Source organism: Lutjanus erythropterus, chromosome 5 (assembly GCF_056507025.1).
Source record: "Lutjanus erythropterus isolate fLutEry1 chromosome 5, fLutEry1.hap2, whole genome shotgun sequence".
NCBI classification, from domain to species: domain Eukaryota; kingdom Metazoa; phylum Chordata; class Actinopteri; order Lutjaniformes; family Lutjanidae; genus Lutjanus; species Lutjanus erythropterus.
The window spans coordinates 25,062,484-25,086,291 of record NC_139321.1 but is presented as its reverse complement, the minus strand read 5'-3'; the positions used below and the strand labels follow the sequence as shown (position 1 = coordinate 25,086,291).

Genomic DNA, 23,808 nt, shown 5'->3' with positions numbered 1-23,808 from the left:
TAAAAGCCAATAAAGAAGAGTTTTGACACTCACCACTCTGGCGATAGTATCCTCCAGTGACTCCCGCGATAAAGCCTTCAATGCATTCGTTGCTTCAATGACCTTTTGTCGTCCCTGGTTTATAAGGTCCTGAACACAAAAGGAGGAGACGGAAAACACAAAACAAGGTGAGCTTTTCTCATTCTCACCATAAGCAATGGATACAGCTATTATTCATCGTCAGATATTGACTTCTTATCTTTCGATCATCTTGTCATAGTGGTATGTGGAAGATGTTTGATGCTTTTTCAATTGCCATGTTAATGAATGTTTAAATCATTATTCAAATATTAATTTTTTTAACAGAGGCTAAGGTTATTGACTAGCTGGTGTGGAAATATTTGTCATGGGAGTTGGTGTAGACATCATGCTCTGTGACTGCAGGACATTAGCAATAAACACTAGTACTCAGCTAACAGAGTCATTGGTATGTTTGATAAATTTTAGCTCCAAACTCAGCTGACATCATCTTTACAGGATGCAGCACTCATCAAGTTATTAAATCGCTTTTACACATTTATAGGAGAGTGTGTCTGTTTTCAAAGATACAGCTGCTGCAACAACATAAACTCTCTCACATGACAAACAGTATTTCTCATTAAAAACACAAACCGTCTCTCAGACCTTCTGTCCTCCCTCAGTCAGATGTGCCACCACGTATAAATAGCCACTGCCCCAGACAAGAAGCATTACGAACTGCTGGGTGGAGGAGTAGGGCAGAGTTGGGCATGTTGGCTACTAGACTGTTGTCACAATTAGCAGTGGGGTCTGAGGAATGTGGGGCGCCGTGCCGTGGGGGGAAAGAGAGGGAGGAGTGCAAGGCAGGACAGGGGCATGTGGAGCTCATTACTTACCTCCAGCTGCTGGTTGGACATGGAGGCCAAAGCTGCCATGTTGTAGGAGAAGCTGTAGCTGGAGGAGCCCATGTCCATCTGGGAGTATGACGACGGGTAGTTGGTCCTCATGGACAGACCCTGAGAGATAAGACAGAGACAGAGGGGGGATTCAACAGAAGCACAGGATTACTACATGTCAGTTTGGCAGGCATTGAGGGATAATTTCATTTAATGTAGAGGTTGTATGAGGTACTTATGAAAAGTTAACGTAGATGACAGTCAGCACGCTCCCAGTTAGGAAAAGCAGAAAGGAGTACTGTTGTAGGAAGGTAAGCAATGAACTGTTGAGGACAGGGTCAGCAGCAAAAATTATATTTCAGCCACATTTAGAAAAATCACAGTTATATAAGCCAAATATCACTTTCTACAAACTAAATATCATTATATCATTTTATATCACAGAGCATGGGAGTTGCTGGTCCACTGCTGCTTCGATCTGTTAGTTTCTGTTAATGTGTGACTTATTTGAATCTGAACTATCGGTTTAAAACACCAAAGTCACACAATGACACAAACAAACACATCGAGGAGGCAGTAGAGAAGCAACTCCTTTGTTCTGTGGGGTAAAATGACTGATTTCTCCTACAGAATCCGGTTTAGCAACAATTAATGGACACAAAGGCCGTCTGTCGAAAAAGTATAGCCTTGAAGATATTCTAAATGTAGCATTTACTTGAACTGAAATAAAATGTTTAAAATATGTTCTCTTGCTGACCCGTCCACAGCAGTGCACTGCAACCGCCTCTACTGTAGGTACCTCACACAACCACACATCAAATAATCCAAACTATCCCTTTAAGAGCCATCGAAGGCATCACAGGAGAGACAGTTCACTTCATGTTCAGTCAGTATAGTAGACAGCACATCTTTCAGCTCTTCACACATATAACTTGTTTGACTCTTCCTTCACTCCTCTTGTATTAAACATGTGTGTGAGAGAGTGACCTGAAGTAAACAGTCTTGTCCCAGTAAAGGCCAGCAGGATGCCGATGTTTGTGTGTAATTGAACCTCTGCTGCAGATGGTTTTCCCGTGCCCTGTAATCTGGCCATCCGGTATGTAGGGGTGTGTGTCTGCAAGAGAGTGTGTGTGTGTGTGTGTGCGTGTGTGTGTGTGTGTGTGTGTGTGTGTGTGTGTCTTGGAGGCCAATGGGGGTCTTTGGACCTGGTCAGAGACAGGTGTGCAGGCTTAAATAGTACAAAACCTCAAAACAACCGCAAAACCACAACACACTCTTCACTTTTGGGTTTGCTGTTAACAAGCAGCCGCTCTTGAACTTCAGCTGTCTGGTTTGAAGATGCATGAAATCTGCAGGACATCTGAGGATGCAGACACAAAATCTAGACTTGACTTCATTTCCAAAAGTCAGCGTCTGAAATCTAAATTTATGACATGAGCCTCTGTGTGCTCTGTACCGAGCTGAAGTCATCCCAGCGAGGCCAAAGGCTCCTGGGTTCAGTTTGGTTTTGGGCGCCTGATCATGTTCTCACAGTTTTTCCCATTTCCTGACTTGCAAATCTGATATTCATACACATAGCTTTTCCTGGCCACCACCGGCCAACCCTTAAGTTGTGAAGACATTAGCAGAGGCTGGGTTACGTTCCAGTTGTCTCTCCTACAAAGCTCGGAGTATAGAACATTCGGGTGTCACAATTTCAATTTTAAATCAAAAATCAATTAAAATGAGTTTCAGATTTCAATAATCAAAAAGAGAAGCAGTTTTGGCGATTCATCCAGTATTTATTTTTGCATGCAGCCACGATTGCAGGTATTAAGAATACCTATATAGAAATAGTCAGTCGTGTTTGCTTACGGAGGTCATAGAGAGAGATCAATATTAAACCGAAACTGTTTCATAACCTGCTAAATTATCCCCGTAGTCATTTAACTTCCCTTTGACTGAATTTACACTGTGAAAAGTTTACTTGGTTGAAACTAAGGTAAGGCTAAGTTGCAACTGAGCTACATGGTGTAAAGCCCACTGCAGCACACTAGAAACATGTTTAAAACTCCACAGCGGCAGTTACAAAACTAGTTTCATGCAATGACCAAACAAAACACTGATAACATGTCAAATCATTTGCTGCTTCATTTCAACTTAACAACGCCTTCTTGTCACCATACTGTAGTGCATATAATAATAACAGACGACGGTCTTTTGGATGTTTTAAGACGGAAATTATCATCATAGATTCAAGCAAACTAACGCTGTCAACAAACTAACATGACAGAGTTTAAGTTTGAGACAATATAAACAGTGACTGGCTTAGTTATAGCTACGCTTTTATATAATCTTTCTTACAACTTCATACTAATGTCAAAGGGTGGCAACAAAGAGCTATATATTTATCTATTTTTTCTTGAAATAAAAGGAAAATTAACTCGACAGAGTCTCACTGGATCAACCTCCTTGAATGAAGTGAAAGGATTTGGTGGTCTCTTCTGAGTAGTTTGTGTTTTTTCCTCTCCACTCTCCAGGACAGCCATTATTAAACAAAGTAATCAGCCAATGCCAGAAGAAAAGTGATACAACACATCCAAACTGATATTATCAAGCCAGAAATTAAGATTACAATGACACTCCACACTTTGTATGGTCTAACGAGAAAACAATTATTTAAAAAATTACCAATCCAGCTAAATTTAGTGAAATTAATTGTTAAACTGTGTTACATGAGACTCTAAATGAAATGCTTTGTGTAACTGTCAAGTTTCATGGAAATTATGTTTCATTTCATTTGTAACCTGCAACTAGTTGCGTTCAAGTTTGACTATGTAAACCAGCTGTAGAGCATGCACTTCTCTCTGTGACTGCAGCAACATGCTGGCACTTTGTACAACAAACTCTAGTCTGCGTCACATATTAGGGTTCAGGTTACCCACAAGGCCACGTTCCCTGAAGGAGGGCTGGTGTTTTTTTTGCAGGGGAGAAATCGATAGTCTAACAATGGCATCACCATCAGCACTGGAAAAAAAAAAGTTTTAAATCCAAAATCCAATTGTGACCCTAAAATCAAAAGTCTAATTGTGGATTTGAAGAATTCTTACATCCCTAATAGAACATGACACAGAACAGCCTCTTGTGGACCCAAAGTGGCTACTTGTGCATCTTGCAGTGCATGGCAGCTTGCAGTGATGCGAACACAATTGAAATCCTCACATTCGACCTCAGCGCCACTGTTTTTCCTGCGACTGGGAACCCTCTGTTCTCTTGAAAAGCAGAGGAGCTATGAGGGAAAAGCCGCTTAAGGCACACACAGGGCAGAGGAGGGAGAGTGTGTTGGAAAAATAATCATTAGAGTGAATTAGAATCTAGGATTACACAGGGGGGGAGAGGAGACCTGCTCCTGCTCTCTTACAACATCAACCACCACCCCCCCCACCATACACTTCTCCAAATAAACCCCACTAATTGCCCATTGATTTGTCCCTCAAGAAAGGAGAGGGAAGAGGAGGGCACAAAGGGGGAGGTGCAAGAGGAAAAGAGAGAAGAGCGTAACACAGACAGAAGAGGAGTCCCTAACCCTCTGCACTAACAGTAAGTAGCACTGACACTGCTTGGACAACCTCTCAGTGATTTGTATAGCAGCTCACCAGTCTGATGGTGGGCCAAAGTGACGATCACAGTAGAGGGGGAGGGCCTGTCATCTGCTTAATCTAAGTGATGAAAGGATTGTACAGATCCTACACTAACTCACACGTCTTGACAAACAAAAGTGGAGCCCCTTTTAGCTCAGCTTACACTTTGATGTCAATGATTTGGAAAATGATGGACACGCACACTAAGTGTTGTATATGTGTGCCTTTGATTTTGGAACTGGTGTGTGTGCGTGCGTGCGTGTCTACCTTTTTCTCTGCTTCATACTCGGCCCACGCAGCCTTACGATCCTCCTCGCTCAGGGCTTCCTCCTCCTTGTGGTCCAGCAGGGAGTCGTGTTCATGATAACACGCAATCTGGTCCTTATTGTTCTGCAGCATCTCAGCCAGGAAGAGATCCTGCAGCAGGGAAGATGACAAAAAGATGGTGGGTTTAAAGTCATCAATGGAGGACAGTGAGAGACGACTCTGGAGGAGATGAAGGAGGTCACACAGGTCACACGAGTAATGGAGGTTTCTGTATATTCAGACTGACAGCACAACTCCTACTTTTTAGTGTATCCAGACTGGAAACAGGTTGCTTTTCATTACAGCTAATAAAAAGAGGTCTTAACTGGTTTCGAAACAATCTCGATTTATTGCTGATGCCTCTATATGACCTACATAAGTTGACAAGACCAATCTGCAGGTGAATCAGCTATTTCTGTGTAGTTATTCTGTTCAGATAACGCAAGTCTGTATTTTCATTTTCACGGACAAAGTCAGAGTGACTAGCATGCTAGACAATTAAAAGGATCAAAGAAGTTTTTATTTAAATCATTTCATTTTGACCTTATATTATATATAAGTAGCTTTAAAGAATTGTTCACAATTTTTCAAATGTGTCTTAAAACAATAGTTAGATGCACACATTTTTTGCTTGTTATAATAATTACTTCTGTTAATACTGACCACTAGATAAGAGGTGGGGAATAAACAGTACTTCTATGAAAAAAAAAGTTAGTATGAATTATCTGAATCAAATCAAGTGGATATCTCAAAAGTTGCAGTGTCTGTTGTACAAAATTCTAGGGCTGGGTGATATGGGAAAAATAACATTTTTTAAGCCTTCTTTGTAATTCATTTTCATGTTGTTTTTTTGTGACTATTTTACAAGTTACTTAACAGTAAAACCAAACAATTTAATAGGTGTGTCTGTATGGAAGGTGCAATACAGACTAGCAAATGGTGTGATTTAAGATTTGGCTGAGAAAACTACTTTGGATGAGGGTATAAACCATAGAAGTACAACTGATAGAATGTGCACTGTAGAATGACACCGTTGATCTCTCTGTAAAGACAGATCGTGGAGACATTTTAATCACTCATAGTCTAATATCATCATATTGCACACACCTACAAATTTCCCTCCACTGTTCTGGAAAATATAAAGAGGGATTTTTATACTGAAAGCTTTAATTCATATTGTTGGATCTATGAAAACTGTGAAGCTATCGTTTCACGCATTCTGCAGAGCATGCAGAAAGAACACTCCAGAACAGAATTACATTTTTGCTGAATCAAAACTATGCGTCTCTTAACAAAATGTTCTGAGTTGTGAATGTCACTCACAGTGCAACATGTAACACTGACATCCAATTTAAGTTCATTTAAGTTCATTTAAGTTAGGTCTGCCTGCACCAAACAACCTCAGCAGCAGGAGATCTGCACCGAAACTGGACATTGCTTTGGTTTGAAGAACAAGAGTACCTTAATTCTTTATCTAGTCTGCAGCTAACAGTGTTGTATTCATATTGAAAAGGGGCTGCAGTAGTTAGCATGTGTGCACCTGCATTATTACTGCAGCAAATAATACAAATAGGTCAACAAGACCTGAACACACAAATCCAACCTCATCTAACAGTTCTAACACTTGGATTTAAGAAAAAAAAAAAACCTTGGATTTGCCTGTAAGAGGATTAAAAGAACATGTAAAAAACCAAACAAACATATAAATAATGAAGGGTTTTTTTTTTTTGGGACTCCGGTTTCCATGACTACATTTGTTATTGAAAACAATACCTGAGTAAAATTAAGAGAGCTGGACCAGGCTCTGCTCACACAAACATGGTTTAAATTACTCTCGCTGCAGCACGTTTGCTTTTCTTTGTCTCGACTTCGCTTTACATTAAACTGGAACTTTGCAATCTGGAAACAACGTCATACAGAAGTTGCATCATTAACCTCCACACGGGCCAATTCACAGGGGGGCTCTGCTCTCCTCCCCTGCCTCTCTTTGAACAGTGACAATGAGTGTGAGGTTGCAAACACAATTAATCATAGATGTCACCAGTATTAAGGCGGAGGAAAAAAAAGATAAAACAGAAAGACCAAACTATGAAATTAAGCAGTGATTGCAAACCTGTATTGAATAAACAGAAAATAAACACCAGACCAGATGGGAGTGAAACTGGATCCCTACAAAGGGGGGGAGAAGTGAGCTGCAAGAAAACTACACAAGGACCTATTTTTAGGTGTCACAACTCCACACAGTGACAGATGCCTTATCTGTCACTCTGAAACAGGTAGGACCAGACAAGCTTCACACCCACAAACCCATCAGCCTCCAGCACTTGGGCCCTGGTCCTGATTGTGCTACTCAATGACACATGTTTATGTTTCCCAGCCATCACACTTAATCAGGAAAAAACCAGGCCACCCCTAAACAAGCAGACATTTTGAGGCAGCAGCACAGCCAGCGATTCAACTGCTGCTTTGCTCTCTAATTAGGACATAAAAGCACAGAAGAGCCTGTTGGCCTGACTCTGATAATAGGCATCCATTGTGGTTTGTTCTGCCAAAATAGGTGAGCACATGGTCAAACAGGGGCCATGGTAGATGCCAGCAGAAGTACTTGTGTTGGCATACAGTAGATACAACATGGTTATGACTAAATTGTATGACAAAGCCCAAATGTGGATCAGTGGTAACAATGACAGTTGCCCAGTAGCCACTTATCATCTAGACAAGTTGATTCATCAGTTGCAGTTCCCCATAAAAGATGATGAATCTACAAGTTTTCAGGGGTTTCACTTATCCTTCAGCCGATGACTATTGATGACATCAATGACATGAGCCAGTGGAATCGGCCAGTTTTCAGCTTGACTGACCAGTCAGCGTCAGATATCCAATTCTGTGCCGGTCAAATTCACACACATACACCGCATGATGGTTCATGTTGTGTGCATAGCAACACAGACAGTAACACTGCAGCCATGATCAACGATGCTCATAGCAAGACACATGGTAATGTTGTCAGCGTTATGAGGAGCGACAAACCCCAAGAAAAAGATAAAGCCACAAGTCTGCAAGGAGACTCAAGCAGCTGACGGTGTTGCCAAACAACATTCAAGCCCTTCTAGCTAACTTTAACTAGCATACAGCTGTTGACAGATGTTAAAACTCAGTTAAATCTAACCTTTAGGTCTTGCTGGAGATAAGACACCCCCTCTTGACTGTGTCCCCAATAACATTTCTCATCCAGACTCAATTAGCTTTCTACTTATGTTTCTTTCTCACTGCAAACCATTACTACAAACAAGTTGTTGCAACGCTGTTTTGTTTACATTTGCTTCCCCATGAGATCGCATAAGATCATGTCTTTGTGGCACAATGATCTTGATAATATCCTGTAGCGTGATTAGTGTTGCCACAATACTGGAATTTCTAACCTCCATATAACACCAGGAAAAATATCAATATCTCATACTATTTTCAATACCACAGGGAAAAAATGACATATCATTTAGGGGATAAAATTTTAAGATTTCTATGAAAAGATAAACATAAAATGGCTATAACATGACAACAGATATGCAATCAAAGCTAATGTGATGAGTGATGAGAAGAAGACACTAAGAAGTGACTAAGTGAGGAGGCTGGGCTACGTGGCCATTGCAGCGGTGTGTCTGTGTCACCTCACTGTTGGAGAGACGTGAAAAAATAAGCATTCAAAGCATTTTAAATATTCATTATTTATTTAGCAATAAATCCAATATTTTTGACAACACTAAGTGTGATGCACAATTATTTTAGAAGGGCAAGAAAATGTGAGAGAAGACAGAAGCAGAAAAGTTGGAAAGAGGAAAAGCTGGAGAGAGAAGAGAGAGGAAAGAGGACAAGGCCTGGCAGTAGCCTGGAGCACTTTTGGAGAAAATGTAAGTTATTTAATAGTCAATGTTTTATTATGGACTTGCGCTTCAATTTTCCATGAAAGGAAAGTTACAAAAATGATTGTGTATGATGTCAGTTATAGTTGTTAGAAAGAATATGGGAACTCGCAGGTCAGATCTTTAAAAAATATATATCAGAATTAATCAAGCAAATGGCAATCTGTGTATCTCCAAAATTTTCACCTTTCTTCTTTGTTGAGCCTGTCTGAAGGAAATGAGGGATGGCAGGTGCTTCTAACTATGAAGCAAGAACAAACAAAAATAATCCTCTGCACAATGGAATTAGAAAGTCCCACTGCTGCAATAGTTTGCACAACTTGCAGTTGATTCCTAATTAAACAGATTGAGCGGGATTATTTTTAAGTCAGTGACAACTACAGCCAACAGGCACAAGCCCACAACAAGAGCTGGCAGTGTCTCGCCTGTTTGCTGGCATAAACAGAAACTGTCACACTGTGAAAAACATGCAGGTCGCTCACCTCATCTGAATAAAGCCAGAAAGACCAGACTTTGGAATTTGTTTTTATTTTTTCAGTTAATGCTGTAGTTTATAACCGTAAATATGGTTAAAGTTGGGGCCGTGTTTGAGGAAAAGAGCTGCAATCTGTTGAGCATGTACAAAGTCTGCATGGATTTTATTCAAATGCATGAAAGAGGAGCACTTTTGACTGTTGAGCTAGTAATGGGTCAGTGGAGCTGCAGGTCAAATGACAGTACTGACAATCCCAATGGAACCCAGTGCATTCTGGGATACCTAAGTAATCCCCACCAGCTACGGCTCTGGGGTGGTCCAGTCCATCTCTAACCCTGGTGTACTTAATATGTGTGTGTGTGTCTTGAGCCAGCACTAATGATTGTAGGTAAACTGACCTGGGCTACTGTCATCCTTATAGAGTACATGGTGAAGCCTATCGCTTTACTGCAGGGGAGGAGAGAAAGGTTGATACGGTGGGTGGGCAGATGCTCAGAGCAAAAGCCGTAAAAATAACATTATCATACATTTTTTTGGCCAAGGTGTAGTGAAAATCTGATATTGTGACTGCCCAACTCTAATGATTTCTTTCACCAAAACACACACATTAAGGCTTTTCTGTGTGATCTCCTTATGATAACTAATGTAATATTTTTTCCATATGATTTCAGTGAGACCCTGAAATTGTTTGGAGCCCCCCAGGGAGGCCCACCTCCCACTCTGAAAATCTCTGCTTTAGACAAAAGAATCTCAACAGATTCAGTCTCGATGAAGGCTGATAATCTACTGTCTCAATTAAACCAGTACTTTTATGCCTTTTGTTCTACAAAGGGTCTGCAAATGTGCTGTTAATGTTAAGCAAGCTCTAAGCTGGAGGGCTTGACTTCACCTGACTGCTAAGCAAAGAAAGAAAAGCGGTCAGCAGCGCAAAAACATTAAGTGTAAAAATGGGTATACTAATCACACAAGGCATCCAACATGCATGACATTTACCACTGTATGAAACCCTTTCCATTCTTTCCATTGAGAGAACAATTTATGCCCTCTTTAAGCCAAATTCTTGTTCATGTATATATTATGAAAATGCAAACCTGCCAGCAGTCCATAAATGATGTAAAGCAGTTTTCAAACTCCACAGCTCTCACATCAGAAAGATGAAAACTTCGACATAAGTGGGCCTCATGTAGACTTTACAACCTGGCACAGGCACCAACACGTACTTTACCAATAGACTTTAGGTGGCGCTTAACTGTAAAAGGTCTGATGCAATTAAACACCCGCTTGCATTAATAGCTCTGGGTTCTATGCAGGCAGGATTTTTGGCCACGTTATCAGATATTTTCTTGAGCTGAGAACATTTTCAACCATGTTAACCCAATTTCCTGCACCTAATCGACCACTTATTTTGTCAAGAACGCTTGAACCTTGCTTCTGCAGTCACTTTTATTTTATTTCTGTCACTGCCACAACAATAAACCTCCACTTAACACAGAAAACACACCACACAGGAGGATTTAAAGGTGCAAGAGAGATGAAAGTTAAACAGATTGGAAAAATGGGAAAAGAAAAGAGACTTTTGATTGAATTACAACATTAGAGGAACAATACAGAGTAAAGGGAGAGAAAAAGAGACCAGTGGCAAAGTGACTGATCCTCACTATATGTCTAAAGCATATAGTTTCTCAAGTTGTCCAGGAGTTTAATGCATTCAAAGTGGCTGTGTCTGCCAGAAACTGTTTTTGACGCACAGGTGCGTTAACCATAGCAACAGAGGGGGCCAAGACAGGATCCCGACAGCAGGAATGTGAGTGGCTGAGATATTTGTAATACCTAAACATAGCCAGTCAAAACTCTCTTCTCTCCTCCAGCTGCACGCAAGTGATACACATAGCCCTACTGGCCTGCTCTAAACAGTTTTCCTGCAGAAACGCACTTAACTACGGGCGCCGTGCCTGACATCAGGAGGCCACCCCTGCCCTCAGGACCACGTTGTCTTTACACCCTCTGGGGCCTGCACAAGTCAAAGGGTTTATCTAGCCGTCAGTCAATTAACAAAGAAACAAAATCACACGTGTCACAAAGGGCTTAACAAAGACAATAAACGTACCACATTCCTATAAAAACAAGCCTCAGCCAGCAGCAGTAGGGGAGGGGGTGTATTTCTGCAAGAGCTCGCTACAAGGACAGCCAGCTGGAGCTGGACACGCAGATCGGGAGGGATTCACAAGGAGTCAATTAGAACAGGATAGTGGAACTGTACTGGGCAGAAAAAAAGTAAAAAAAAATAAACTGGTTTCTGAATAAACCTGAATAATAAACTTGTAATAGCTGATCACAGGGTGTCAGAGTGAAGAGGTGGGTAAGTGTTGCTCAGTTCAAATGTAAAGGTCTGTTCCCCACAGTCCACCGACTAGAATAGCTTATAGTCGTCAGACTCTGCTGTTTCTCAAGAGATGTTACGTAGACTGAGGGCTGGATTGATGTATTATCCAACCATGTCGGAAATCAAAAGGGTTTATAGCTGGTCCCAATGGCCACGCTGAAGGGTGGGGTCAAAAGCCTGCCGTTATAGAGAGGCTATATTGCTTTAACATGGGGGTACTGCTGCACATTTTCAGTCTCTTCTGGAAGATATTTATAGTAGGGCTGTACCAAATACTTCAACGCTTCATTCATAATGCTGACATTTGAATTCTAAAATTTGAAAGCTGTGCAGCTTTTTTTGCACGAATTCATTTTGTCAAATCCTCTTATTTATGCATAGTTGCAGACAAATATTGGGCTACACATATTATTGCTATTATCTATTTCTAGAATTAGATTCCAGAGGTGCCTGCATGTGATTGCTTCCATCTCGTGTAATCCAAACTTTTAAACATTTCAAAACAATAACACAATAACAGACTGGAAAAAAGGGACAGAATCATTTACAGCATTCAAAACATGTTATATAAAGAAAGGCTCATTCATTTTCTCTGTGATTAAAAAAAAGGATATGCTTGCTGCATACAAAGGGAAGGTGGCCCTTGACACCAGGACACTCCAGCAGCAATCTAACAGCAACATATAACCTCTAGAACAAAAAATTGTGGCCTGAATACTGTGACATTACTTAATTACTTAAATAATTAAGTAATTTACTAAGATTTATTAAGATTTTTATTTTTTAAAAAAGAGGGATCATGTCAAAATATGACCAAGCTTCATTCAAAAAACCTCACATGGAGCTTCAAATTGCAAAAATATACATTTGTTAGAGCCTTGATGAATAGTGAAAGAAAAAAGAAAGCTTGAGAAAGTAGTACAGCTGGCCATTCATGACGTGAATGTCAGATTGTCAGTTTCATTGTCGGATGCAGCAATTTTGTGGGGAGAGGGGTTTTCAGAAGTTGTCTGATCATCTGTTTAACAGCTCTGAAGGCCTACGAGCAAAATTTGGGGCATCTCTTTATGGTGTCGTACCACAACGCGGTTTAAAGTAGGCATCGTCAGTGCTCTGTGCTCATTTTATTATATGGTGGTGTGTTTCCTCTCTTCTTGCACAATGACAATGAAACAGTCAGTCAGGAACAAACTGTAAAACCTTCTTTCAACAGCCATCTTATTGCATGTTGAAATTCGACAACCATACAGAGATTCATCATATAAGAGGCGGAAACATCAATATCTCCACAGACAGTAGTCTCAATAGACCAGAGAGCAGCAAATGAAGGCCGTGGCTCTCACTTTTTCTCACTTGCAACAACCCTGTCTCTTGCTGTTACTATCATTACTGTTCTCTCCACCTGCAATACAACAAGCTCAGACATGTTTTCTGAAAGCTGGCAAAAAGCATTCTGGGAAGTGTGAGAAACCACTTACCCAAGTCGATATAGACAGGGCAAGCTGTTACACACGCTGAAATGAATTTTCAAAACGTTCAACACAAAATAATCCACTGAACACCACCGACCGGTGATATATAATGCTAACAGAATATTCAAGGGAGAATTTTACTTTAAGGTCAAAGTGACTTCTACCCCTAATGAGACAAGCATGGTGTGGCTTATTGCTCCGGGCTGATCCTGTCTACACTGTGGCTCTAGTGCAGCCTCCCCACAGCCTTTCAGTGTACCTGACAGAGCCTAATGACCACTGCAGCCATCACCTGCTGAGAGCACATACAGCGAGGTACGCCCACAGCCTGCCAACTTGACCGACAGGGTACAATGCTGCAACATTTGCAGAGAATGCTGCAGACTTGCATGAAAAAAAAATATATAAGCATGTTTACCTCCCATTGTACATGTGGTAGCATGTTACATTGAAGAGATGAGTGCAATGAACAGGAAATAGGTGAGGGTGTCTGAGGATGGGTGGGTGGGGAGTCAAAATTTCATGTCTGGCCTGTGAGGACCTTCTTTGTCATTAGGGGGAAGTGCTCCTGCTTCCTTTGTCTCCAATTAGTTTCTCTGAAGAGCACAGAGACATCTTTAAGAGAGGGGTTTAAATAATGACCTTTCATCATGCAGGGCAGGCCAGAGGGAGAAGAAGAAAAACAACTTTACTTAGCTTTGAACATTCAGAGGCAGAGTGTCGAGTCAGGGCAACAGATGGTCGTGATGATGGCGAGCAAAAGGACACGGTGGGGTAATGGTGGACAAGGAAGAGAGTGAGGACATTGATAGGACAAAGGGGAGGAAAGTGGAAGTACAGGTAGGATACGAGGTGAAGGTGGTGCAGGTGATGCAGAGCAAGGGTTCCTATTTTTTTTATATTTAAACCCCACTTCTGAGTGTTAAAAACGGACCAGGGTCCCAAATAAATGAGAAAAAAAGATGACACAACAAAAAAGGAGAGGAAAAAAGAAAATTAGCATCACAGCCTGGGTTAATAATATTTGATATTTGTGTGAAATGTCATTTGTATTTGTCACAATCAAGATAAAATTTATTGAGTTACGGTCAAATTTTGTGGTCAAATGTTTTGTGAGGCCGCAATGACCACTGACCTCCAAAATCCAACTCCTCGAGTCCAAATGGATGGTTGTACCAAATTTGAAGAAATTCCCTCTATATGTTCCTGAGATATTGCGTTGACGTGAATGGAACAAAGATGATGTCACTGTGACCTTTGATGACCAAAATCAAATCATTTCAACCTTGAGTCCAAGTGGTCATTTGTGCCAAGTTTGCAAGAAAATGGCACACTGAACTGAGTTACTGTGATTTTATTTGAAGGTTTATGTTGACGTTTTTACCTAAGATGTTCTTGTGACCGACCAACACCTGATCCCCGATTCTGGCTGTGCAGAGGGAATTCTGTTTATTTAAAAAAAAAATCCCTAAAGGGTTTCTTGAGATAGTGTTCACAAGAACAAGACACAGAGATGAACAACCCCAAAACATAATGCCTCCAACCACGGCTGTCGCTGGCACAAATGTATAAAAACCACCCATTTTGTGTCTCTGTATCCGAGGGAACCTTAGCTAGCTAACGGCGGCAAGATTTGTATGTGCCTGATCATGTGTGGCCTAGTGATATCAAAGGCGATCGGTCACTGATATCATGCATTTTAATGACATTTTTGTTGCCTCTGCAGCCCACTAGATGGTGCTCTGAGGCTCACTGGTTGAGAATGGCTGGTGTAGAGGACGTAAATGGGGACTGAGCAGGAAGAAGATGTAGGTGGGAGCGATAGCAGAGAAAAGACAAGTCTGAGGCGACAACAAGGGTTGAAACAAGCAACACATGAGACCAAAATATCTCCACCTCAGCTGAAGCACTGCATCTGTGGCATGTGTGACCAGAGTTTTAAAGCTTTATGTCCTCTGGCTGAGAAAACAGCACTTCCCAGTGTGAAGACTTGAGGGGAATTAGTACAAAACTCCCTCTGCTGTGGCTCGAATCACTCTCTCCTTCTGTGCAGAGCATTGTTGGCTGAAAGTGATGGAGGGCGTCTGACTCATCTTCTCATCATTCCAGACGGCAAATTCCTTCCATAATACTGCAAAGTCCTGCTGCCACATCATAGTTAACCCCCTGGCCAAAACAGGTCGGCTTGTTAAAGAGCTTGTCAGCCTCTCCGTCTTTAATACTGTGTCACATAAATGTCACTGGGCTCATTAAAGATCATACACATCTAACAGGCCGCGGCTCAATGAACACATCTTTCCTCTTCAAATCTCCAACTGTGCTCCACTGCACTATAAGTCCTCTAGTCCTCGTTTAGAGGACTATGGAAGGTGAGAGCAATGATATCAGCTTGAGGCTGTGTGGATTCATGCAGTGCTCCTACCTGTTAATACCCATGAAGGGAATAGTGATAAAGATCTTTTGACAGTGTAAATGGAAAACAGATTTTCCATTAAGGTGCACTGAAAGGTCTCTTGACTGTCCGGTGAAAGAGCAAGGAAGTTGGATATACAGTGTTTCTTTTATCCATTCTGTTTACAGATGTCTGTGGCGTAACCCAGGTCACACCAAAACAAAGAGGTAAAACCACTTAAGATGATCTGAATAAACCCGGAGACTGCAAAAAGGGAAGGAGTGGGAAAGGATGGGAGTAATTCAAAGATCAACAGAGAAGGAATGAATGAAAAAAAGTAAAAAAAAAATGAGTGCAGGTTTATAGCTGGGCAGCGGCAGTGTTGCAATGAGAAGACTATTTAGTAAATAGCAGTAAACAGACAAATCTGTGCAGCTGTGCGGGGTTGGATGGCCCATGTAAGGGCTGTGTGTTCTTGTTAAACCCCAGGGGGCCCAAATAGTGACACAGCACCTGCATTAAGAAAGACAAGAGGCGAACGCGGGATTATGAAAGGAAACAAGAAGAAATAGAAAGATCCCGGAAAGGCCAGGCAGGATACAAGCTGGCATTGAGTCTAAATAACAGTTTATCACTCAAGTGCTAAACTTCAAAAGGAAGAACAAACTACTTGTGCAAGTTTGGAAAAACAAGCTTGGCATTTAAAATGCCATTCTGTGCCATGTTTGTTGAAGGAAAAAAAGACTATTTTACTACTGTTGATTGGTTTCAGACTGCTTTTCCTCATTTCCTTTGGGGATCAGTCTGACAAAAACCACGAAATCTTAGTCAATGGTTCGTCAAAGTGCAATAACGTGCAATTTATTCTAAATTGAATTTATAAAAATATGCTTGAGACAAAGAGAGTTTAGGCAAGACACATACATAAAGCTTTTACAGGTGCTGAATTAAAAGACCAAACTCAAGGCAAGAATCAGACAAAAGATCTAGAATAACCCGACTTTGCTCTGATTGGTCCAGCTTTGTGAGCAGACTGACTCAAGTAGATCACCTGAGCGATAAATGTTTGTCTCTAAATATTGCTTATTCTGCTTAGAGAAGATCTGTAAAATCCAAATGTTGCTCTATTACATTGCTGGGAGCTACCAGCACAATGTGCAGATCTTCTGTCTGATTTTTGCCTAGAATTATACTTGATCCACCATAGAAGCATATTTGAAAAATCTAAGTACATACTAGGGTTGTTGAGATACCAATACCAGTATCAGAAAATGCCTCCAAAACTGCCTTAAGTGCAGCATCGGGAAAGTCTATGCACCAATCCCATGTCATGTACTGTATCAGCCTCAACACGGGGCCCTGCTACTTCTAAGCAGGGTCTCGTACGTGAGTGTCAGGAGAAGGAATAATCCATTTGATTGTGTATTTCCCAGTCGGATTTTCTCCAGGACTTGCCAGTTTTTTCAGTGGAGCTAAGGCTGACAATGCAAACCTGACTAAGTTACTGACTGAACAACAATACCATGAGTACCAAGCGTATATATACTGTATATAATCTCTGTAGCAGAGTACGGACTCTGTTACTTCAAGTGTTATTTCCTGATTTGGTTGGTTTTTGTGGGGATTTTCGGTAAAACCCAGAGCAGATTTTCTGAATTGTCTTTCTTTTGTGCTTATGAACTGGATTGGACTGAACTGTTCCGAGGTTGCGGGTAAAAATAAAACAGACTCTTTACTGAGTGGATTGAAAAATTAGATTACTTGACATCTATAAAAAAGATACTTTGTATATAGATACTTGGTATCTATATACAAAGTACAAAGTCCTAGGTCATGCATACATCTGTTTACCTTAGGGAGCAAGGGCGTGGCTTTCTTGCTCTTCTTCCCTGAGGGATCATCGAGCAAGTCCGGCTCAAAGGTGTAGAGCTCGGCCAGCTCATTTGTCGTAAAGTGCCTCTCAATCTGCTGCTGGTCCACCACGCGGAATGACAGAGACTGTTTAGTTACCTGACGGTCATAAATCTTCTCCTCCATTGTACCCTGAAAGACGATAATGAAATAGGTTTAACCATGTGCTAAACTGTTTCTAAACATTGATATTCAGAAACTCACGATGTGTCAAAAATCACAGTAGATTACACAAATGGTGCTCGAAACCTTTTAAGGGCAAACGTTTGATGGATCATGATGAAGCAGCAGAAATGATGACCACTGATGATGTGTTTGGAACCATCTCTTGGTGGCCAATCAAACAGCGCTTCCAAAAAAACAACAAAAAGAGTTTTTATGAGCTCACCTGGGCCAGGAACCTGTACACATAGACAGTCTTAAGCTGGCCAAAGCGGTAGACCCTGAAGATACTCTGGACATCATAGGAGGGGTTCCAGGAAGCATCGAAGATGATGACCCTGTTGGCGGCCACCAGGTTGATGCCAAGAGAGCCGGCTCTTGTGGAAATGAGGAACAAACGACCTCTTGGAAAATAAAAGACAGCAGGACAGAGAGGTGAGTAAGCTCTTAAAAAATGCACTGTGAAACCGTTTACACTTTAGACATCAACAGTGAAAAATGTTTTGTGTATTACCTTGTGTTACTGGTGTCGTTAAACTCTTCAGCCCACTTCTTCCTGGTGGTGGCGTTGGTGGAGCCATCCAGGCGATAGTAGTCAATGTTCCTGAACCACTTGCCTTCACCTTCACAGACACATTACGGTTTTAAAAAAATCTGCTATGACTATACAACACTGACATCTAGTCTCCACAAAACCTTCAAAAACACACGTGTCACCGTCAACTGGGCCTTTTCCTTGTCAGAAGGATTTAGTTTGGGTATTAGCAGACAGCAGATAGATGGCTGTGTTGGTTAGAGGCCAGCCGTGTTTAGCCTTCAAGATGGCAAACCCCCCTCCACCAGCCTTCATAACCAACATTTCAGTATGTTTCCAATTACAGCACTGTGATCTTTTCATTACAAATTACAAACCCTTGAGCAAACATTTTTTTGTGGAATAAAAAGTCAAGGTCTAATCATTTTCAAAATGAAAGCAAAAACAGCTGCTGAAGTTTAATTAGGAACATGACCTTACACCAGCGGCAGTGTGCATGTGTGTGTCTGTGTGTGTTTAAGGGTAACAAGCGCACCAGTGTGTACAAGAATACATGTTGCATGTGGGCTGTCTTATGAGTGTGAAACCTGCATATCCATATGAAAATACTTCAGGCTGCTCCAACGCTAATGTTAGCTTTTTTTTTTTTTATCTCACACACAGTTTAGTCAGTTCAAAGACTACAGTGTAAAACCACAAAAATGAACCTCAGGACAGATGGACTGGGCTCCTCGAGCTCCATAAGTCAGTAGCTGGCTTAGAATATCAAATGTTGCTCTGCGATTTTAGCACATCATGAAACCAAGAGCAGCCTTGCAAATCAGAATATTAAGAGGCAACTGTAGGATCAATCAGTGAAGAATAATAATAGAAACATCTTTAATATATAAAGTCAGATTTCACTAAAAATGTACCTTTGTATGGAGAGATTTTTTCTTCATCTTTAGCTCTGCATGACAGCTCCAGAAAATCCTCAATCAGGTCCAGAGAGATGAGAGACTGACTGAACACCAACCTGAGGACAAAATACACACCATAACACACCTGGAAACAGCACTGCAAGGTGTCAACCACATCCAGTATCTTGGGCTCAGGATATTTCTCAACCTAAGCAACTCTGACCCTCCTTCTTTCCTCTAAAACAAGAATGTGTTGTGAGACTGTGCTCCTGTCTGTGCTGGAGAGCAGAGACAAACTGGTCTTTAGAATTTGTGTTCAGCTCACAGTACTTTTGTAGCTTCTAAATGAATCTCTGTGGTTTAAAGTTTAGTTTCTCTCCTGTGTCACTGCTTGTTATTTCAGGTTTCTGCTTTGTTCACAGAAAATAAAAAGGGGCACCTGATTTCAGGAGGCCGTGTGTTTTAGCCTTAACGTGCAAAACCAAATGCGTAACAGGAAAAAGGTAGAAGGGTTTTATTAGCACAACAAGTACAGACACACTTACACTTTATCATCTACTTCTTCTGCCATACGCAGGACCTCAAAGAGGAGCATCATCTTTCCAGAGTGCTCCAGGATCTCAGCGTCGGCCTCAGTGACAAACTCCTTGTGCCAATCAGGAAGGGGACTGCCTGGTCTGGAGCCAGTGGGCTGAGCTGCTGAATGCACAAAGTACCGGGTTAGTCATCATGCCATCGGTTTTAAATGTAGTGAGGCACCAGGACTCACAGGTGTTCATTTCAATGAGGCCCCAGTAGTATGTGTTTGACATATCAAAGTGTTAAGCATGTTTGATGATATATGATTATAATTATTGTCATATTTGTAAAACTTAAAAATAAACATATGATAGTAAAACAGTGTCTGGAAAGGTTTACTGCACAATGGCTACTTTTATTTTACAAACTTTAAATATATTTTGCTAAAATACTCACGTACATTTACCTTAGTAGGGTTTAGAACGCAGAACTTTTACTTTTACTAAAGTATTTTCATATATGCGTTACATAAACAGGTATTTTCTTTTCTGTGGCAGCAAAAACATGACACATGCTCTAACCGTAACCTAAGCTTGACAAACTTTATGGCTGACTAACTTCCTCTCAATGGCGACCAGCAGAAACACTGAATACTCAGATATGACAATATGGTCATCTGTTGTATCAAACATTGACTGATATTCAAATATTTATTATATGGTTCCAACAATGACTTGTTATTCACAATGCAACATTATCGGGGAAAAACAGAGTGATTCCATTGGCTGCGTCAATGGCACATTCTTTAATATTCTAATGTGAGTAACATCACAGACAGTATTTCAACAACAAGATGTAACCAAGACAAGGTTTCACTATCACACTTTTCTTCCTGCTACACTACAGTTACAGAATCTCATTAAATATTTCTGTTTTTCATATGCTGATGTGCTCAATCAACATATGTTCATACGCCTAAACTCTTAATGACTGCTGTTATGTTTCTGTCTAATTTTTTATTTGTGCAGTTTAAAATGACACCAGCTAAGTCATTTTTCCTAATGTTGCTATCTACTGTATAATAAGGCTGTGTATTGGCAAGAATCTGGTGATATGAAACATATCACAATACAATTCAATATACTGCGGTATATTGAGACACAGTAAGCAAGGTGATGTGTAACTTTTTTTAACTCTAATTCAATGAGAACTGTTGGAGTATAGAGAACACATCACCATATGCACAAAATCTGAATTTAAAACAAGTTTACTTTTTTAACAACACTGCTATCCAGCGGTCAGGGGGTTTAATATTTGCGTGTACCTTGATAAAGTGTTTCTGAGAATCAATACAGTGTCACAAAACATAATATCGGGATAATCTTTTCCAGATTATCTTCAAACAAAAAGAGAGCTTGTAATAATAAAGCCGCCTGCTACAGAGCTACTAACTACTATGTGTTTAGGAGTAACCATACTGAGCAGAGGCCAAACCTCAGATATTCATGTACAAGCGGTTCTGGCACCTAACATCCAGCCAACTGTCCATAATGCTCCCATATGTGCGACAAACTTACGTTCCTCTACAGGCTCTGGTCTGCTTCGACCCTCTCCGTTTTTGCCACGGGAGCTCGTGTTCCACTCCTTGATGACCTCCACGTCATCACTGTCCGAGTCATCAGATCCCTTCTTTTTTCCCTTCCCTTGCTTATTTTTCCTATTAGGAAGGAGGAACGGCGGAGGAGACGGGGTCAGCGAAAGTAACAGATGCAAGAGAGAAGGGCAGTTAAATGAGGTCATCTCTGCACAATTGTACAACAAAGAGAGGTTCAGTCTTATTTTACTTTTTCGACTTCTCGTCCTCAGAGGTTAGACTCATGGAGGATTCGTCTGTTTCTGAAGCAATGAACTCATCCATACTGTCCTCGTCAAAGAAACCCTGCAACAGAGAGACAGAGAGAGAGAGAGAGTACTCGCGTGAGTCTCGACCGTGTGATGATATAGGTCAACCAAACACCCAAAGCTGGATCGTGGGTAGCAGAAATGATGCATAAGGGAAAAATTTCACCACAGTGGCGATATGTGTGTTGTTCTCCCCTGGTGGATGACCTGTCAGCACTACGTTTCTATTGTTTTCCCACAGTGTGTGTGTGTGATTTTCACTAATGTATTCCCAGTTTTTCACTTGGTGTTTAGTGCGGTTTCATCCCGTCTTCCCCAGCCCTACCCTGTTTTCTTTACTGATGTAGTCCAGCTGAAGGCACCAGGGATGGGTCCAGATTCTGCTGAGCATCTGGAAATCCTGGAAGAGTTTGGTCCCCGTGCGGCCTCGGCCCCCCTCCAAAGCATTCCCCACACCTGCACACAAGGGAAAGAGTTTGAGGAGGAAGATGGATGTGTGTTTGCATTATGTACTTGACAGCGTGCCCTCAATCTCTTCATGCATACAGATGAGTGTGGAAAATGTATGTAGTGCAACAAAAGTTGAACTTCGATGTCCACCCATTATTATAAAGTCATTATTATTTACACTATGGCTGTAACAAATGTCATTTTGTTTAACATTCAAAGATCACATCGAAGTTTTCAAATGAGACTTTGAATGTTTGTCATCACATTTTATGATGTTATCATCCTAAAAAATAAAATCCTCAAATAAAATCGGCAATTTGAATAAAGTGATTCTAACAAATACAACTCGCCAGTTTTATCAACATAAATATAATTTACGGTGCTTTTAAAGTTTGCTGCTTGGCTGCCCTCTTCATACAGGTTTGTATGTGTCCATTTGTGTGCAGCAAGCAGGAGAGCCAACAGTTTTTTTCATTAGAGTGTAAGTGTTTTTGAAATGTGAAATGCCAACAAATATGGAAAGAAGATGTTTTTTTTTTAATAAAAATGTAAATTCTGGAAATAATTATGTCTATCTTTTTCAATAAATTATAACTTTTGGACTTTACAACACTCTGGAGCAATTTTTATTAGTTATTGTTATTAGTCTTTATCTCCACTAGAGCTGCAATAGTTAACTGATGCATTGGTTGTCAACGATTAAACTGATTTGCAACTATTTTGATAAGTTGTTTTGAGTGTATAATATTTTCTTGAGAAAATAATCAACATGAACAAACAATGAAAATAATCCTTAGTTGTAGCCCTTATCTTGTCCAGTCTGTTTTGTCCAATCAGCGGATTTATGACCTAATGTGAGTGGCAGCTGCTGAAATCTGCTCGGTGTCTTGGCCTTCACTGACCCAGGGAGGTCAGAAGTTACGGTAGGTTTTACATAAGCAGCAACAGCAGACTGACTGGTGGTCTTTGGTCTAAAGACACCACTGAGGAGGTCCAGAGCCACAGTCACAACATCAGCACTGTGCCCCGTGGACAACCCGGCCTAATGAGCCACAGTACATACCACCAAACCCCCCCCCATCACTCCTCTTCTTACATACCGGCTCTCCTGTTCTTTGTTTTCGCTTTTGGTGTAAAACCTCTGGCCCCTCCTGACTCTAAATTTCTTTCCCTTTCCTTTATGCCCCCACATTCCCCCTTTTACCCCCCACCCTCTGTTCCCTCTCTCCCAGAGCTCTTCATTAGGGAGACGTGGGAAACTGGGCTTAAACCCTGCCTGCGGCACTCTGCCAGCTGCCACTCTTGCACACACACACATACACACACACACGTGCACGCACACACACACAGGCGTACATCCTGGGCCACATTCTGAGAGGAAAGTCCACTAAATGACTTAACAATGCAGCACAAAAAAGTGAGAGACCAGAAAGGCCTTCCATTTATCTAAAAACCTTGTCTGAGTAAATGACATCCAGTCAAGAGAGCACTTTTAAGACAAACAAGACTCCTGCAGCAAGATTTAGCCTAGTCCTCAACTACACATGTTTTCCAGTGGAATTCTCTATTGAATTTTGTTTTAGGCTACGATTGGGCTAAATCTCTGTCAGACTTCACTCTGTAAAAACCCTGTTAGCAGCCCCTAGAGGTTCTGTTGCGCCCAACACCCGAAAGAATCAGAATAGTTTGAACCAAGCAAGCGGCTCCAAATGCCCAGTGCTCCTCCTGAGCAACAAAACGCTGCATTAGTGCACGGCTCTCACCTGTGAAGTGCTCCAAGTAGTATCTGTAGAGTTTAGCCTGGATGGAAGTTATTCGGACCGACAGCACATATTCATGTTTGGGAGGCAGGAACTTTGTGAGCGCCGTGTAATCTTTCCTCTGTGGGAAGCAGAAATAATTAATGCTGTGTAGGAGGCAACGAGAAGGAGGTCAAAAACAATCGAAGACGATAGAAGGGCTGAACGAT

The 23,808-nt window shown here is 41.2% G+C and overlaps 1 protein-coding gene across 3 annotated transcripts in view; it reads right to left on the bottom strand.

Moving 5' to 3' along the window:
- Positions 1-23,808, bottom strand: part of atrx (ATRX chromatin remodeler) — a 43,049-nt gene that overhangs the window by 3,815 nt on the left and 15,426 nt on the right. For 2 of the 3 annotated variants that reach the window (XM_084719358.1, XM_084719359.1), the window contains exons 21-32: positions 23,603-23,720; positions 21,715-21,845; positions 21,332-21,426; positions 21,065-21,204; positions 19,514-19,667; positions 18,984-19,084; positions 18,049-18,157; positions 17,761-17,938; positions 17,313-17,504; positions 4,781-4,930; positions 894-1,013; positions 34-129 (exon numbers count right to left, since the gene is read on the bottom strand). In XM_084719358.1, coding sequence (XP_084575484.1) covers positions 34-129; positions 894-1,013; positions 4,781-4,930; positions 17,313-17,504; positions 17,761-17,938; positions 18,049-18,157; positions 18,984-19,084; positions 19,514-19,667; positions 21,065-21,204; positions 21,332-21,426; positions 21,715-21,845; positions 23,603-23,720 — 1,584 coding nt within the window. The remainder of the gene's footprint in view (positions 1-33; positions 130-893; positions 1,014-4,780; positions 4,931-17,312; positions 17,505-17,760; positions 17,939-18,048; positions 18,158-18,983; positions 19,085-19,513; positions 19,668-21,064; positions 21,205-21,331; positions 21,427-21,714; positions 21,846-23,602; positions 23,721-23,808) is intronic. The other variant, XM_084719360.1, reaches the window with a different exon arrangement.